The following is a 19,733-nucleotide window of genomic DNA, read 5'->3' on the forward strand; positions in this document are numbered from 1 at the left end:
TTAATAAAGCTGATTGGGTTTGGTTTACATCACTTTCATTAAGAATGTATGTTCTCCCTGTCGGAGTAAATGTATTCACTTTTGTGAGAACATCGACAACTGACACCCACAGGACCTCTGCATGTGCAGGATAAGAGAATGACTTAGCTGGTCCACATGGATGAAGAAAAGTTATTTTCACTTCATCAAGTTCTTCGTTTTTTTTCTAAAATGTACCCAAGCCACCAGTTTCTGCCATATATAGTGGTGACATAGCCTGATACACCTTGTAACTTCAGTTTGTCTGGTGATGTAGTTACTTCCCTCTCCCAACTCTGCATATCACCTCAGAAGTATTTGACTATTAATTTTGATGTGTTGGGGAATGAAAGCGTGAAATTGCTGTGTTCCTTTGATTGTCAATGCCTCTTCAAGTCGGCTTTTAAAGAATATTTCTGAAGCAGTGTAGTCTTCTCGAGTGGAATATGCAAAATCAACATTTGTGATATTATCTACTGCCCACTCACATAGATCTCGTGCGGTTTGGATCTGATTTTGGTATGGCCTTTGCAAACTTGCACGAGCTGCCAGTCTCTTTACTGAACCCCCTACTCCATCACAGGGCCCTTTCCCACATGCTGTGGCTGAAACGTGCCACTCAGCTTTTATGTTGAAGTCTTCCTCATGAAGGCAAAGGTTCAGGAAGTTTTTCTTATTTTTATACTGAGCAGCAGAACCGTCAGGATAATAGTATATCTTTTTTGGAATCTTTTGAAATTTATTTGTTAGATACGAAATTGGCTTCTTCTGAAAGGTGTAAACCGCAGTTGTATTGTGCTCCAGCCAATCAGAAACAATGACACAGCTCATATGCTCAATTTTGACTTCCTGTTTGTAATATATAACAAAAGGATGAATGGTAATCTGTTGTCTTGTTCAGTGGAAACTCTGAGCTTCATACTGTAGAACTATACTATAATTTTCTGAAAAAATCACATATAACAACAAATTCAGATTCCATAAGGTTTTCTCTTGTGGAGTTTAGGAATGTTCGTTGTTGTTAGCAATGAAGTCATGCCGAATCAAAGTCGACATCTTACTACAAAATAAAAATCAAGGCCAGCAGTTCTCCAGTCTAATACTTCCATCCACCTAATCTTTGGGCCTTGGCCTATTCCACATAACAACAGAGCTACCTACATATTTCTTTGAATCACTGAGCTGCAATGTTTGAACTTCCTTTGACTTATTTCTCTGAATAATGTTCTAAAAATTCCGTATTATGCTACAGTTTCTGAGGTATAGTGTCATTGTAGTCATAGTTTTTTGGTTTCATCCCTTGGAAAATGTGTCAACAAAATGGATCTACGAGAGGGAGGTGGGGGGGGGGGGGGGGGAGGCATTTTTTTCTACCAAAAATGGCCCTATAAAATTTTGAAGTTGGTGGCATGGAGAGGTTATGTTGTTAGCCATAAATCCCAAAAGCACCGATTTTCCACTGTATAGTATAACTACTGGTATTTATTGTCTTTGAAGTGCTTGACAAGATAACAACTTACTGTCTTATGACCTATTTAACATCGAACAACTAGTTCAGCATGCACTTCACAATCTGCAGGGCAAAATCTAATTAATAGCAGTCAATATCTGTCAGCAATTAAGAAAAGCATAGATCAAAATTGGATGCAATGCTATTACGTTTCTTGGAGCAAATAATTGTGCCAAATGTCTGGATAAAACAATTTTTCTTGATATTATAATTAAAGCAAATTACAGCAGAATCTACTGGGTGCATTTAAATTTTTACATGCCGGCCACTGGATGAATACACTAATTTTATTCCGGATTAAACGACAAAAACTCTATAGGGAGAGTAGTGTTCGTCCGCGAGACGGTGTACTAAATGTTCTAAATAAAACTTACTGAATTAAAAAGTACTGATCGAAAATCACTGCAGCAGTACAGCATAAAATACCAGCAATACTATTAATTTCAATTAGATATAAACGAAACTGGATTATGTAAAACGTCCACGATTGCAATTCACACACTAATAAGGCATTAGTTGCAAGGCATATGCAATTACAAATACCTTGCTAAAAATTGTTTCAACTCAGTTCTTTACTCACGACCCTGCGATGACGGTTACGAGACTAAACTGCTCTTTCTTTTTGAAAATAATTCTTAACTCCACAAACGGCAACAACTGTTCTTTATCTCAGTTCTGCGGAGATCCAAAAAAGAGTACATTACATCTAACGCATTTTAGTATGGTGCGCACCTACCAAAACGAAGCAGCCGGTCGAAATAGTGGTAGGACTTTTTTTCGTGTCATTCCTATTACATACTTACACCAATCTCTTCAGTTTTTCTGAAATAAATCTTAGTTACCACTGTCATGCAGATTCAGCGATGCGGGATTTAATGTTACCTTGTAAACACTGGGTCATCAGCGCTGACCGCTCTTAACTCGAACCACAGATTTATCACTGCATAACACTAATACTTCATATCATTTTCTTTTCACTATGAGAATGAACACACACACATCGCGCACAATTGGGTTAAACACATAAACAACAACTTAAATATTGTTCGCCATACATGATGACAATCGAACCATGTTTATGTGTGAACCGGTCACAGTACACACGGCAAAGATTATAAATAAAGATATGGTGCTTCGCAGCCGGAGTAAAAAACAAATTACATTCGTGTTATCACAGAGGAAGGCATGCAATTAAATTGTGTTCTGGACTTAAACTGTGTTCTGGATAAGTAAACGTAAAGCCGATTACACTGGCCTTCACGTCAAAACTTTCTGCAATACAAGCTGTGCTGGTTAATTGCCGTCTTTAGCAACTGTAATAAAAGTCTTGCGTTTCGCGTTGTTTTAAAGCAGCTTCAGTGGTCACAATAACACGATTTCTTCTCTTACAACAAAGAATCCAACATACAAGAAGAAGGCTTCCCAATGGGATACCCCATTTCTGTAAAGTTGGCACATATCCTCGTGAAAAAAATACAAGAAGAAGGCTTCCCAATGGGATACCCCATTTCTGTAAAGTGGGCACATATCCTCGTGAAAAAAATATGTGAAAACAAAAATTTCCAGAAAATAGCACCAGAAAAATACATTTACTTTATTGGCGGAGATACATTGATTTATGAACCAAAAAACTAAATAGAAGTCATGCAGCGATAAACACATTACGCCAAAATAAGTTTCCCTGAAGAGACTGAACAAACAGGCTACATAAATTTCGTAGATATAGCCATCACAAGGAAAGATAACCAACACTCACTCTGCAATTATAGGAAAAAAAACACCATAACAGTCACAATATTACATCAATCTTCTAACCACTCACGGGTCCAAAACGAATCTGCCGTCAGATTTATGATCCATAGATTAAACACAGCACCAAATGGCAAACGTAACTATAATAAGGTGCTGCATATAATTATTCACATAGCAAAAAATAATCGATACCACTAATCCATAATAACAACCGAAAAAATCCAGAAAAACATAAAATAATAATGAATCACCACATAAATCCAGAGACTCACATCAAATCACCACAAGCCAAGCCACACACACACAATACAACAAGAGAACATAAAAACTCAGACGAACTGGTGCACACTGAAATACAGAAACAAACTGACACACTGAATAGGGCACATCCTCAAGAAACAAGGAATAAAAATAGCATACCAAAGGAACAACCCTATACATAAATGTCTTAAAAAAAAAATAAAAAAAAGGCAGAACTTTTGAAATAAGGTATAAGGAACACAAAAGAGCATGGAAATATGACACCAGCCATTCAACATATGCACAACACCTCCAGCAGAAAAACCGGCACCCTACGAAAGTAGAAAAGGACAGGAAAACATTCATATTCAGCACCTACAAGAAAATTTCCAAATTGAAATAGCAGTAACTGAGAAGAAACACACAATAAATGACCAGGCAAACACAAGCAACCAGATGCTGTTTAAACTAAAACGCCCCACCACTATCAAAACAAAGAAAAGACGAACACATCCCGCAATAGCAAAACAAAACACACAAAACGGTAGGAGGGCAATGATACTTCCCAACACCTAAGTATAAATGCATTAATTGCAGTGAAAGTGCTGTGTGCAAATACTCAACACATACTCATGGAAGATGAAGAATGCAATAAACAAAAAAAAGAAAAAGAAAGAAAGACTGTTTAAAGTAACAAACTGCCTGTTGGCTTCTGTCTCAGGATCCTCAGCCGACATTCGTCTGATGATATTTCTGACATTTCGCCAGCACAAGTGACTGGTGTTGTCAAAGTTTCACCCTCCATTGCTGGTGGTAGACTGGAGCAGAGCTTGTAGCTGCAGACTACGCGTACCTGGCATGCCAACATCCGAGGGCTTCTCCATGGTCACTTGCTGTGCGGTTCTCTTCCTTTGCTAGCGGCAATGGTCGTTCGCAGTGGCATGGCAAGCGAGGATCAGTTTACCTTAAAGCTTTCTTCTTTCTTGTTGAAGCTATTCTCATGTTTGTGTATTTCTATAATTTTTCTGAACAAGTAGGTGTGATAGTTCTTATTTATAGCCAGAACTTGTGTATTGGCAAATTTTACTATGTAGTCATTCTCAAATTGCACATGCTCTGCCATGGCCAATTTCTCCACCTCCCCAACCTGCAATTTTGCTTATGTTCTGTGGTCCTAGTGTTGACTGATTGTGCAGTCATTCCAACAAAGACTTTTCCGCATGTGCATAGTATGCGGTATACTCCCAACATTGCAAGTGGGTCTCTTTTCTCCTCTGCAGATCTAGACACTCTTTGATCATCTTTGTCGGTTTGTAAATAGTCTTTACATCATGTTTGTACAATATTTGGCCGATTCTGTCCATCACTCTGGCAATGTATGGCAGAAAGGCCATACCTGACATTTCTTTTTCTGATTTGTCACTTCACTGAGTGTTTGGCTCTGTTTATAGCAACAAGTAAAGCATGCGAACTGTTAATGATCATAACAAATGAAACTGTGAGAGATAAAAGCCATATGGTTACTCTGACCACTGAATGTGCTTTAAAATAAAGCAAAACATGTCTGGTCTTAATAAGAATTTCATTACAGTTGCTCAAGATGGCAGTTAAGCTATACAACTTATATATGTGCAACTGTGGAAAAAAAAGAGGCCAAAAAACAAAGAAGACAAAATGTGTTTGAAACGGCAGCATTCACATGTCATCAACAAACCATCATATCAATGTTTCTCGAGAAGAAAGCTTTGACGGTGCTGTAGTCTGCTAAATTCATAAGTTATCAAGTAAAAACTATGCAGATTCCATCAGCACCTTAACCCTGCAGTGCTCACAGGGATTACATATGTAATCCACTTGTGGAAATTAAAAAAAGATCTGGAAGTCGAGTAGCGACAATGCTTCGAGCATCTATGTAGTTTAAGATGAATTGCTGGACGACCCTCTGTGTTGAGCAAGCACCGGTCATGTGGTTGTACCGCAGCAGCTCGGCAAAGTCAGCGACCTACCGTTGCAATCTGTGCGACTTAATATGTAAGTATGTTTTGAAACACGTTTTTATTTCTTAGTCAGTTTTTTCCATTATTTGTTGTGATACATTTATTATATTAACTTCTTATTGTTTTACAATGTATAAAAATTTGAAATACTCATGTGAATTCATTAGCAAAATTATGGACAAGAGACAAGAAGCTCAAACTCTAGTGTGGCTGAAGGGGACTAAGAACGAGAAAGATATCCCTGACTCGAGTTCTAATGAAGAAGATGAAGATCTGGAAGAGCAGGACCACTAGTCTGACTCTAAACAAGAGGGAGAAGGCCCTGGTGAGACAACTGAGAGTGGTCCTGAAGTATCATGTGATGAACCATCCCGGAGAAACAGACTGGTTGATTTTTACATTGGTGTAGTTGACATAATGTGGTCAAAGACTTCTCCTCTTAATATAGTAAGAGCTAGAGTTCCTGACATTGTATGTGTGCATCCTGGTCCTAAGGGAACCACACAACAGGAAACTACTGAGCGAGGTGGCGCAGTGGTTAGCACACTGGACTCACATTCGGGGGGACGACGGTTCAATCCCGCATCCGGCCACACTGACTGATGTTTTCCGTGATTTCCCTAAATCACTCCAGACAAATGCCGGGATGGTTCCTTAGAAAGGACATGGCCGACTTCCTTCCCTGTCCTTCCCTAATCTGATGAGACCGATGACTTCAGTGTTTGGTCTCTTCCCCCAAACCCCCAACAGAAAACTACTGTTGAAGATTAAATGCCCCTTTTTTTGGACAATAATATCATTGATCTCAAGGTGTGGATCTAGTTGGTAAGATGTCCATGCTATACGACATCCAGAAAATCAAGGATAGTCTCTTCCTGTATTTTATGAATTGTTGTATCTTGGCACCCTCAATGCATCTTACATTTATACAGTGAACCAAAACTACTCTGTTGTTCGAAGTTGAGATTTTTTTATCGACCTGTCTTTGCCTTGAATGAAACCTCCGACTCACTGAAGATCAGGGGAAAAAAGAAAAGAAAGCTGCCCTTCAAAATAAAAGTCTTTCTTGGCATTTCTCTGGCGGAAAGTCAGCCATCCACTTCGTGAATGACACAGAGTTGTTCTGTGGGTTGCTGCTATGCCTGCAGATCATGAAATAGAAGTACACAATACGTGTGAGATGTAGGTATTAAAGGAATTTGCCCCCATCATTCCAAGGTCATCTGTATGTCTTGATCCAAAAACCATGATTAGATTTCAATTTGTATAAATACGTATTTTTTCAAACTAGGTCGAAGCCAATGATGTCGTGTTAGTTAAAACTGTGACTCATTATTAAAATTTTGTTGCCTTTTCAAATATGAGGTTCTGTATTTACTTTTTGTTGATAGTTTTTAATTAACATTACTATGGGTAACATATAAAACACACAAAAAAAATTTTCAGAATTCAACGCCCTCTTTCTTTGGTTGAGAAAATGGCATACATATGTAATCCATTAGTTTGTTTTTACAGTGCAAAGACTGCACTATTAACAGCTCACATAAGAACATGTTCACCATATGGCTGCATGGGGAAGCAGAACTGCACAGATTTCATGATAACTTCAACAGCTTACATAACAACCCATAGTTCACATAATGGAGCAATTCCTTTACTGGACATGGAGGTTTGCAGTACATCTAGTGGCAAACTAGTACAAAGTCTACAGGAAACCTACACACAACAACAGGTGCCTATGTGCGGATTTGCACCACCATCCAGCATAAAAGAATGCTGTTCTACGAGCAGTGACAGCCAAAGCTAACCAGATTAGTGATACTAACCACAAACAAGTTGAGCTGTACAAGCTCAAGACAACATTAGTTGCTAATGGATATAGCAACAGATACATACTTCTGAGGTACAGTGAAGGCGAAACAGACAAAGGTACAGAAGAAACTCTTCGTGTTGCTCACTTACCGGTACCTTATGTGAGAGGTGTCAGGGACTTTATCGGCAAAGTTCTGTGGAGGAATCAAACACATATTCCACAATGGTTGCAAGATTAGAGATCTTGTCGAGGTCCATAAAGGCTCCTATAGATGTTCTCCACACTGTAGGTGTCTACGAGCTTCAATGTGAATGCCGCAAAATCTATGTTGGCGAAACGAGGAGACTCATTAGCACCAACATTTTGGAGCATGAATATTATGTATGACTAGGGCAGAACAACAAGTCAGCTGTACAAGAACACAACCAGGAATGTGGCCTTTGTATCAGTTTTTAAGAACATTATGTGTTTGTCCAGAGGCTGTGGGTGCAGCAGCAAAAATAAGAGAGGCTACTGAAATAATCATGCCCCTCCATATCCGCATCCAGTAATGCCTGTAGGCTAAAGATGACATGGTGGCCGGTTGGTACTGTTGGTCCTTCATGGCCTGTTCAGGTGGAGTTTTTATTGAAATAATCAAATGCCTTAATAGTGTGCACAGGAGGCATGGAGACAAGTTCCTTATGGCCAGCCTACCATTGATTCCAGTCCTGTGGACTACCTGTTCACCAGCCAGCAGCACCACTCAATCCAGGTTTAACAGTTTAAATAGCAGCCATGAGAAACTGCCGTGTGGCTTGAACGCTTCACTGCAGGATAACACTACCTCTGATTACAAACTACTGATTTGCTATTGCCTACCAATCTCTTCGAGAGTTGCCTAGTAGTCACTTACTAGAGGACACAGGCAAGAGCCTGCAGATTCGCTGTTGCCGAACAATCACCAACTAGAGTTTTCTTCCAGTCACCTATTAGAGTACCACATGCAATAACATATTGTACAGCCAACCCCCTATGTAGCAACTCTCTTCAAATTGTCCAATGACATCACAGATATCTGACATCAGAAAACATCAGATAGCCAAAATAGGCAGTATGTAGGGGAAGACATTTACCAGTATCCAGCAGTTAACTGCCCTGAAGAGAACCGCTGCAAAGTCGGTCAAAATAACGGCAATTTAGTTGCTTTAGTGTTCAACAATGACTTGGCCTAATACCCTAAACTATTTTATTCAAAATGGGGTCAATGGACTGAGGAGCTGCACTCAATGCCATGAAGGGCATCATTGGCCACACATGATAAGTGTCTTGTTGATTATCATATAGCAATGTCACCTACCTTGGGTGAGAAAAGGGAGATTGTTTGCAACAAGACAAGTATCCGCATGGACGGTACAATGATGTCTATAGTATCACAGACTGTCAAGCATGGACACCATTACTGTGGCTTCTCATAAAACACACACACACACACACACACACACACACACACACACACACACACACCACACACGACATGTCCAACAACACAGGAATCAGATGTGGCGCTACACCGTCTTTGCAGATGAAACCCAGTTCATACAGCTTCACAATGGATTTATCTTTGTGTGGAAGTTCCAAGGAGAATGAACATTGCATTCTTCTCTTTGTCTGTGTCATAGAGGCCCAGCACATGATGTATGGCTACTATGACAAAGAGAGAAATTGCACACTACTTCCTAAAAGATCTGGAGCTTCTAGTGAAGAAGAATAGTCTAAAGGGAAAGTTTTCTTCCCATTCATAAAAATATTCATGGATTCGTAAAAAAAGTCACGGATTGCATTAGCATGATACAAGGGTGGTTTGAAAAGTTCTCGAAGTGGAACAGGAAAAAAAGTACTTACATCACTGAAACTTTTTTTATTTTTCAATGTAGTCTCCTTGTAGATTAATGCAGTTGGTCCAACAATGTTCCAGTGCCTTGATCCCACCTCGAAAATTAGTTTCCTCCAGGCCTGCAAAACAGTTGTCAACTCTGGCTATCAATTCTTCGTTTGAAGTAAAATCTTCATCCACCAAGAAAAATTTTCAATTTTGGGAAGAGATGGAAGTCTGATGGAGCCATCTGATGAAGTTTGATCAGATGAATAAGGCGAGTGTGGCAACAATTAATACCTTAGTTCGAGTAATTTTGCCACGGTGGTGGCACATGTGTGCAGGCGTGCATTGTCTTGATGGAAGATGACTTTCTTTCTTGCTAAACCTGGCCTTTTTTCGCATATCTTTTGTTGCAGTTTGTCCAGGAGGTTAGTACAGTATTCTCCAGTAATTGTTTGCCCAGTGGGGAGATAATCTGCAAAACAGAATCTCCTCCGCATCCCAGAAAACTGATGCCATGACCTTTCCCTGCTGAAAGAACTGTCTCTGCTTTCTTTGGTGGTGAAGAATCAGCATGTTTCCACTGCCTTGACTGTTGTTTTGTCTTTAGGGTATAGTAGTGCACCCAAGTTTCATCTGTGGTAACAAACCGGCGCAAAAAACCTTGTTCGTTTCTCCTAGAATGGGTCAAACGTTGTTCTGATATGTCCAGTCTCGTGCGTTTTTGATCCAGCATCAAGTCACGGCACCCACCTTGCAGAGAAGTTTTTCTTCTTCTTCTTCTTCTTCTTCTTTCGATTTCGGCCATCTTTGGACCACGTTCAACAATTCACTTGCCCGGCTTTTTGATCTTTTTTTCTCTCTTCCCAATATTTCCTCATCATTTTCGAGTGGTTCCTCCTCCGCTCTTCCGACCATTTCCTGTTATTATTCTTTAGTTTTGTTTCTTCTGGAAAACACTTAATTTCGTTCACTATTTGTCTAAACTTTTCCCTGTCCCTGATTGACTCACGGGTGACATTAAAATAGGCCAAATCCTTTTTCACCATCTGTATCCATTTATTGTTGGTTTTTTCGTTCCTGTTACTATGTTCAAACACTTTTCTTGTTAGTCTGTTTCCATCCATCCTCGACAGGTGACCATAAAACGTTAGTCTGCGTTTACGCATTGCCTCACTCACTTTCTCAATAGTTTTGTATATTTCCTTATTACTCTTTAGCTTGTACCCTTCTCCAATCTTTCTCGGTCCTAATATTTTTCTCAAAATTTTCCTTTCTTTCTTTTCCATGTTTTCTATTTCCCCCTTTTTGTTAAGAGTTAGGTACTCCGATGCATACAGGCATTCTGGTCTAATGACAGTTTTATAATGTCTTAATTTAGCTTGAATCGAAATGTTTTTTTTGTTATATATGTCTTTGGTTTTTTGAAAAGCAAATTCCATTTTCCTTGCTCTCGCCTGGTTTGCACTCTTGTCTAAACCATTCACTTGAATTATTTCACCTAAATACTTAAATTTTTCTACTCTCTTAATATTGCCGTATTTAGTAATAAGATTTTTCTTGTTATTTCTATGATTAGACATATACACGGTTTTTTCAAATGAAATCTGCAGTCCAGCTCTGGCCGAAACTTCTTGTAGTTTCTCCAGGTAGATCTGAGCTATTTCTTCGTTTTCTGTAATTATTGCCAGATCGTCTGCAAAAGCTAAACAGTCCACTTCTATTTTTTCTTTTTTTGTTCCAATTCTGATGTCATTCTTGGTGCCTTTGAGTTCTTCTTTCCATATTCTCAATATCTTTTCCAGTACGCAGTTGAAGAGGATTGGGGATAAACCATCACCTTGTCTAACACCTGTTTTAATTTCGAACTTCCTTGAAATTTCACCCATAAATTTAACTTTGGCCTTACTGTTTGTTAGCGTCTGTTTGATAATTTGAATTGTTTTCGTATCGACCCCAAATTCTTCCAATACTTTCAGTAATGTTTCTCTATCTACCGAGTCGTATGCTTTTTTGAAATCTACAAATACTATTGCAAATCTCTGGCCTCTTGAGATTCTGTAACGAATTAGTGTTTTCAGGTTAAATATTTGTTCAACACAGGATCTACCTTGTCTAAAACCTGCTTGATATTCACCTATTTTTTTTATCCAGAACTGGCTCCACGATTTGAAGTAATTTCCTTGACAAAATTTTGTATCCTACTGGTAGTAGCGAGATCCCTCTATAATTATTAACATTCATCTTATCCCCCTTTTTGTGTAGTGGGTGTATCAGGGCACACTGCCAGTCTTCAGGAATTCTTTCTTCGTCCCAGATCTTCTTAAACATATGTTCCAAAACTTGTGGGAGGTTGGTATCCATTATTTTTAGGATTTCTGGTACTATGGAGTCTTCACCTGGGGCTTTATTGTTTTTTAGACTGTGTATTATGTGTTTTATTTCTTCAGCGTCTGGAGGTTTTGACTCGGTATTAGTATTTCGGTGGTTTTCAAAACCCATTTTATCTTTGGGTGGTTCACAATTTAGTAGATTCTCGAAATATTTTGCTAATATTTCACAATTAGTCTTGTTTGTCAAACCTAGCTTGTTCTCTTCATCTTTAAAACATAAATTTGGGGATTGGTATTTGGTTAGCTGTTTTCTAAAAGTTTTGTAGAAATCTCTAGAATTATTTCTTTTAAAGTCTTCCTCAATCTGTTCTAGGTTATCCTGAAATTGTCTTCTTTTTTTATTACGGAAAAGCTTAGCTGTTTCTCTTCTCTGGATTTTAAAATTGTCAAGATCTTGAGGATCTTTTGTGGAGTTCCATTTCTGCCACAATTTCTGTCTCTTCTCCAGGTTCTCATCACATTCATTGTCCCACCATGGATGTCTTCTTACTCTTTTCACGAGACAATTTTCTTTTGCTATTTCAACTATTTCGTTTTTGATCTCCTCCCATCCCGCTTCCTTATTTATTGTGGATATGCCATCGCTATCTTTGTGCAATGCTCTTTGAAACCATTGTTTAATTTCTTCATTTTTTAACGTTTCTGTGTTATATTTTGGAATTTTGTAAAAGGTTTTCTTCTCTTTTCGAAATGGGAGTGGTCTGAATTTAATCGTAGTCAAATAGTGGTCTGAATCAACATCAAGGCTTTTCAGCACTTTAGTGTTTTGAATTTCTTCTTGACAATGAAGTGAGATAGCCACATGGTCAATTTGGAATTCTCCAAGAAGTGGATTTGGTGATCTCCATGTTTTAGTTTTTCGGCTCAGCTTTTTGAAATGTGTTGTCATTATTTTCAAGTTGAAATGCCTACATACCTCTATAAGCCTTTCTCCATTTTTTGAAGTTCTTTTGTGACCTGGGAAGAGGCCTACTGTTCCATGGTATTTTTTCTCCCTTCCTATTTGTGCGTTAAAATCGCCTACTAACATTTTTATGTTCTTCTTTGAGCATCTATCCAGTTCCATTTCAAGTATCTCCCAAAATTCTTCAACTTTCTCCGGGTTATTTTTGTTGTCCTGGTTTATGGGTGCATGGCAGTTGATTATAGAGTATCCTTTGTTTTTACATTTAATCTCAAGAATGGATAGTCTCTCAGAACTCGAGTAGAAGTTAGTAACTGAATCTAAAATTGAGTGATGTACCAGAAATGCTGTTCCCAGGTATGGCATTTGTTTCATTAAGATTTTACCTGGTTTTCCTTTAAATAAACGATAGTTTTCAAAATCTAAAGCAGTTTCATCTAAAAACCTTGTTTCTTGTAATGCACATATTAAAATTTCTTTCTGGTTCAGCTTTTCAATCAATAATTTCAATTTTCCTACTTTAATTAGAGAGTTTACATTTAGGGTTGCAAACATAGTTGCTTTCTTAAATTTCAGTGTTGAGGGCTGCATACATGTTGGTTGGGGTCCTCCAAAATCCTTTGACCCCTTTGCATTGTTTCTACGAACAACGGAGGATTTGCCATTCGGTCTACCTCTTGGAGTAGTGTCTATCTTTGACGACGTTCCCATCATGCTTTGCAGTAATTGTTGGATAATAAATTGGGGGATCGGGTTGCCCCGAATCCGAAATTAAAACCAAGGTAGTAAGCCCTGCCGTTGGGAAATTGTTCCTCTTCCGCCATTGAGACCGTTGGCTGGGTTTCACCTAGTAACCCTAGGCAGGGGCCCTATGACAGGGTGCTACCATCTGGAGCCGGACGGACCCTGGTTTTTTTACGAGGTTGTTACTCCTCCCCCTCCACACTTCCCCATCCTCTTGTTTTTAGATGGGCCCGGGCTTGGGACCGGCTTGCGGCGGTTTTTCATTTCTAATTCTTCAGTTAAAATGTGTTATATTCTTTCAGATGAAATCTGGCAAGCGTGAGAAATTTCACGCCCTTTCAATCTGTGATCCTCCATGACTATTTTGTATACTTTTGCAATAATTTCTGTAGTAGTGCCACATCTTGGCCGCCCACTGCACGAATCATCATCTAAGCTCTCCAGACCAAATTTAAATTCATTTTTCCGCTTGGCAACAGCTGAATACGGAGGACCAGAGTCCCCCAGTGTATTCTGGAAATCGGCATGAATGTCCTTTGCTTTCATACCTTTCTTTACAAAGTACTTAATCACAGCCCGAATCTCAATTTTTTCCATCTTCACAAATCACTACATGGGAACAACAACAGAGCTGCATCACAACAGCATCACCACCACAGCTCTCTTCCAAGAGCACTGACGTGGCACGCATTTATAAGCAACATCCCAATTAATATTACGTGAACAACTTGTTGCGCTATTGCTGACCTCTTGTCATGAATTTCGAGAACTTTTCAAACCACCCTCATAGTAGGAAGACACAGTATTAAAACAGGGTCTAAACCAATAAGAAAAGTGCATGACTATTTGTACATTGCAAAGTACCTAGACCCGCTGCTTCTCATAGCAGGAGTGTGTACAGTTAAGTGTACACTAGAACTACAGCAAGAAGCATTAACAACCAACCTAAGAAATTGTCTGGAAAACACAGATTACTCAGCAGTAGTAGAGATTTGTTACTCTGAGATACTATAGTTTTATCTAGATCCAAGAATTACTATGATAAGATGTACTGAAAAGCCATAGAAATTCAAAAGCATAAAAACAACATCAACAGCAAAGAAGGACAATGGAAATTAGACAAGTTATGGGCCTTAGAGCTACAGGAGATTTCAAAAAGTAAGTTACTCATTATTATGACAGGCCAAGTAACTTTCATTGAATGTTGCACCATATGTCAATGTGACACAGATACATGTCACTATTTTTAAATATATTAACCAAGTTTCTGTAAGCACCATTTGGAATGTTCTGCCAACTGTTCAATTCCTTGGTGGCTGAAATTCACTCTGTGGTTACAGAGCCATTCAAGAAACACTGCATGAATGTCCTCTTCATTGGAGAAATCTCTTTCCCCATAGATGTTCTTCGAGCTTGCCAAAAAGATGAATTTCCACTTCACAACCACTGATGTCTGTGAGGCTTTGGTCAAATTGTTGGCTCCATATCACAACAGCTAGATGCAACATTTGGCCCATATAATGCTTGAATTTCATGGTGAATGTGTGGCCAGTTTAGGTGTTTTGTCCACAAGAATCAAACTAGCACACATATTTCAACTTCGGTGTCCACTTCCACTGGTCGCACCATTTCAATTACACATTGTGATGCATCAGTTATCCATACTACAGCAGAACCATCTCCGTACGAAACTGGGAAAATGTACTCTCTTATGACAATGCACTGTTCTTGTAGCACAATGATCTTTATGTGGGATGAAGTGTAACTTGTTTTCTGAAACTGCTATGGAAATAAAGCATACAGGTGCAATCTTCACAACTACAAAGTCCATAAAATAACACATATTGGCATGACTCGGCAATATTAGGCAGCGGGCTGATGACTTCACAAACTGGCCATCGAATGGATAGATATACACAACTCAACTTGCTTAGCTTGTTGAACTTTGTATTGCTATCTGAGTATCTGTAGCCTCTGATGACGTCTTCAGAATTGAAAGGCAAAATGTTAGGCAAAGGAATATACTTTTGCATAATAACCATAAAACAGAAACCACCAAAGAAACAATGACAACTGCCAGTAAATTTGTGGGGGTGAGTTTTGTTAAATTCCTTTATGATTGCAGAACCTTACTACACAACATCAGATGGTTTGAAGTGGGCTCACTGAGATGTAAAAATAGAGGCTTGCCTTGCTCCTACACATGAACCTTACATCCAATAAAATTCCATTGCACAATGGAATAAGTTAAGGGCAAGTTATTTTTCCCTGTCTCTTTCCTTAGACAATATGTTATAGAACGATGGTGAAAGGGTGGGTGCACACAGAATTAATGGACTGTCCACACAATCATCATACATACAACAACTCATTTTCACTGCATTACTGCAAAGCCTCATTTACTGATATGGATTTGTCTTTCGAAAGTGTGGATAATAAGGCTTCAGTGGTCTTTATGATAATTGTTTAAAATTTTTACTTTGGAGGGAGCAGCAATCTTGGTGGCTTGTACTTGTACACAATGGAGATCCACTTAGGAAAAACATTACATAATTATCTGTTGTTGTTGTTGTTGTGGTCTTCAGTCCTGAGACTGGTTTGATGCCGCTCTCCATGCTACACTATCCTGTGCAAGCTTCTTCATCTCCCAGTACCTACTGCAACCTACATCCTTCTGAATCTGCTTAGTGTATTCATCTCTTGGTCTCCCTCTAAGATTTTTACCCTCCACGCTGCCCTCCAATGCTAAATTTGTGATCCCTTGATGCCTCAAAACATGTCCTCCCAACCTATCCCTTCTTCTAGACAAGTTGTGCCACAAACTTCTCTTCTCCCCAATCCTATTCAATACCTCCTCATTAGTTACGTGATCTACCCACCTTATCTTCAGCATTCTTCTGTAGCACCACATTTTGAAAGCTTCTATTCTCTTCTTGTCCACACTAGTTATCGTCCATGTTTCACTTCCATACATGGCTACACTCCATACAAATACTTTCAGAAACGACTTCCTGACACTTAAATCTATACTCGATGTTAACAAATTTCTCTTCTTCAGAAACGATTTCCTTCCCATTGCCAGTCTACATTTTATATCCTCTCTACTTCCACCATCATCAGTTATTTTACTCCCTAAATAGCAAAACTCCTTTACTACTTTAAGTGTCTCATTTCCTAATCTAATTCCCTCAGCATCACCCGATTTAATTTGACTACATTCCATTATCCTCGTTTTGCTTTTGTTGATGTTCATCTTATATCCTCCTTTCAAGACACTGTCCATTCCGTTCAACTGCTCTTCCAAGTCTTTTGCTGTCTCTGACAGAATTACAATGTCATCGGCGAACCTCAAAGTTTTTACTTCTTCTCCATGAATTTTAATGCCTACTCCGAATTTTTCTTTTGTTTCCTTTACTGCTTGCTCAATATACAGATTGAACAACATCGGGGAGAGGCTACAACCCTGTCTTACTCCCTTCCCAACCACTGCTTCCCTTTCATGTCCCTCGACTCTTATAACTGCCATCTGGTTTCTGTACAAATTGTAAATAGCCTTTCGCTCCCTGTATTTTACCCCTGCCACCTTCAGAATTTGAAAGAGAGTATTCCAGTTAACATTGTCAAAAGCTTTCTCTACGTCTACAAATGCTAGAAACGTAGGTTTGCCTTTTCTTAATCTTTCTTCTAAGATAAGTCGTAAGGTTAGTATTCCCTCACGTTTTCCAACATTTCTACGGCATCCAAACTGATCTTCCCCGAGGTCCGCTTCTACCAGTTTTTCAATTCGTCTGTAAAGAATTCGCGTTAGTATTTTGCAGCTGTGACTTATTAAACTGATAGTTCGATAATTTTCACATCTGTCAACACCTGCTTTCTTTGGGATTGGAATTATTATATTCTTCTTGAAGTCTGATGGTATTTCGCCTGTCTCATACATCTTGCTCACCAGATGGTAGAGTTTTGTCATGACTGGCTCTCCCAAGGCCATCAGTAGTTCTAATGGAATGTTGTCTACTCCCAGGGCCTTGTTTCGACTCAGGTCTTTCGGTGTTCTGTCAAACTCTTCACGCAGTATCTTATCTCCCATTTCGTCTTCATCTACATCCTCTTCCATTTCCATAATATTGTCCTCAAGTACTTCCCCCTTGTATAAACCCTCTATATACTCCTTCCACCTTTCTGCCTTCCCTTCTTTGCTTATCTATGTTCAAATATCTGCAGTTCCATTGCCTTGCATTTGATGCAATCACAGACAAAACGAGAAATATTTAAATAAACTGAAAAAAACCTGTGGCTACTAAAACCACCACAGTAGGGAAAATATCATAACAAAACATGACAGAAATAGTTTCTCTCCATTTCTGGAAGTTAGTTTACGAGTATCAATCTTGTAAATTATCTTTTTTTACTGATAAGTAAATCCAGTGACTGGTACTGAATGTGTACATTGTTTTATATGAACGAGTTTCCAGAATTGTTACATACATCTAGAAACATTAACAGGTTTGTGTTGTATTCATTGCAATGTCTTTTGATAGACATTTAATGAACAAGAATACAATTCTGCACAGCTTTTCATCTGAATATTTCCAGCCTTCTGCAGCTTTCTGTTGTACATTTTGCCACTGCTTCGACCATTGCACATCAAGATTGACTACACTCTTTTCCACACACTTTTTTCATATTTAATGCCTAGATCACTGTTTCCTTTCCTGGGGAATATAATGCAGTTTCTTTCATATTATTTCTCTCTGATAAAAAATAGTGACCAGTGTCTCATCACCTAGTTCCCAATGACACTGTTGTGTGTCTTACAGCTTTCCAATAGAAGTAAGTTGCATTTTAATATTCTGTTTACCTTAGTGATATGTGGTAACCAGTCATGAAAGGATGAAGAAGGGAACTGGCTTAAGTACTCTGCAAGCTTTCGTCTGAAAAGATGTCGGAAAACCTGTATCATAATATGTGTTTAGAAATTTTAGCCCTTTAGTTTTGTATTACCATATCACATATATTCTCACCATTTCTTCTGTAAATTATTCAACATCTACAGCACAGACTTTAAATTTAAAATGCAATAAATCCAAATACACATACAGAAAGAAAATTTAATCAATAGAACTAATCAAATATTAGACATGTTCTGCTCAGTGCTTACCTTTCAGAAGTGAAACGTGTCATACTGATGGAGGACACACATAAAAGTAAACATTATCAACTTCCTAGCTTTTGGAACTAATTGTTCCTTCCTTGGGGAGGAGAGAGGTTGTACAGTGGAGCATTATCACACCTCTGGAGTTCAGGAAACCTAGAATCGGGTCAGTGATTCCAAGTAGCCCATGTTCTGTAGCAAGCAGTCAATAGTCACAGTCAATAGTCATAGTGCAGAACGTGTTCAGCAACTGGATACTGGGTGTTCCCATAGCAGACTGTTGTTCTATGCTCATTCACACGCTCAGTTATAATACTGTGCGGCGGGCACAAGTTAGTTGATAAACAACATGCAAGGTTTTGCAGTTGCTCTGACTTATAAGATTTACCAATGGTTGGGCTGAAGTAGGTGACTGTGGGAGCATGGGACTGGTTTTACATCGGAGGCAACTGTACAGCATTCAAGGCCTGAATGATAATGGTAGTGTTTCTGATCTTTTTGGAAGTGGAAACTGTATAGAAACAACCCAGATTTGTTTGTGTACAAGATCAGTAAAGTAGCCACGGGAGACAGAGCTTGGAAGAAGTGGTTGGCTTAGGTGTTGAGGGATGTAATTTCTTAGAACAAACACCTGCTCATCTCATATTTCAATCCATGTAATCACACAAGCACTGTGAAAAACTTAATTGATCACCAATACCTAGTACTTAATATATTTCTCCAGTGTTGCCAGTGGTTTTAAGTGTGTACAGCAACTGCTACAGAAGATGTCTCCCTGCAAAATGTATCCCCCCCACCCCCCTGTAATGCATTATGCATTTCAAAAGTAACAAATTCTCTTCAAATTTCCCACATGACACCAGATGGCAATTATTTTACAATTAAAATGACTATATATATTTTTTAACTGAAATAACAACAGTTCATGAAAAATACACATTTCCACACAACTTTGATACAAATTCCACATCGAACAAGAGACAAATCAAAGTATGACAGGCAAAACAAGAAGAAACAAATGAGGTTCATAACTCTAAAAAGAAATCACAACATTTTTCTGTATATCTATTACAAAACATGTGCAATACGATGCAACTGTGCAATACGATGCAGCTGTGCAATACGATGTAACTGAGTTGTGGGATCTCTACACTCATAATAAACTTCTGAAGATGAATACATCACGAAACTTTAAAAGTGTACATAGTTTATTTAGTTCCCATCTGGTTGGATAGTGCATGAACCACTTGCGAAACTCAACAACGAAGGGTCATAGGGACGTCCCTTGAAAGGTGACCCTTCTTTGTCCCATGCGTCCTTTAAAATGTTTGACAGCCCCTGAAACAGAACAT

The 19,733-nt window shown here is 38.7% G+C and overlaps 2 protein-coding genes across 3 annotated transcripts in view; both read right to left on the reverse strand.

Moving 5' to 3' along the window:
• LOC124594875 (UDP-sugar transporter UST74c) overlaps positions 1-2,612 on the reverse strand; it is a 131,311-nt gene extending 128,699 nt beyond the window's left edge. For both annotated transcript variants that reach the window (XM_047133343.1, XM_047133344.1), the window contains exon 1: positions 2,411-2,612. In XM_047133343.1, the coding sequence (XP_046989299.1) occupies positions 2,411-2,429 (19 nt within the window). In that variant the 5' untranslated portion in view covers positions 2,430-2,612. The remainder of the gene's footprint in view (positions 1-2,410) is intronic.
• Positions 2,613-18,287: 15,675 nt separating this feature from the next.
• The window catches only part of LOC124596118 (nudC domain-containing protein 3-like), a 76,469-nt gene continuing 75,023 nt past the window's right edge, over positions 18,288-19,733 (reverse strand). Inside the window, exon 7 of the mRNA XM_047135133.1 lies at positions 18,288-19,719. Within this exon, the coding sequence (XP_046991089.1) occupies positions 19,594-19,719 (126 nt within the window). The 3' untranslated portion in view covers positions 18,288-19,593. The remainder of the gene's footprint in view (positions 19,720-19,733) is intronic.

The sequence above is a fragment of the Schistocerca americana genome, chromosome 2, assembly GCF_021461395.2.
Source record: "Schistocerca americana isolate TAMUIC-IGC-003095 chromosome 2, iqSchAmer2.1, whole genome shotgun sequence".
In the NCBI taxonomy this organism is placed as follows: Eukaryota; Metazoa; Arthropoda; class Insecta; order Orthoptera; family Acrididae; genus Schistocerca; species Schistocerca americana.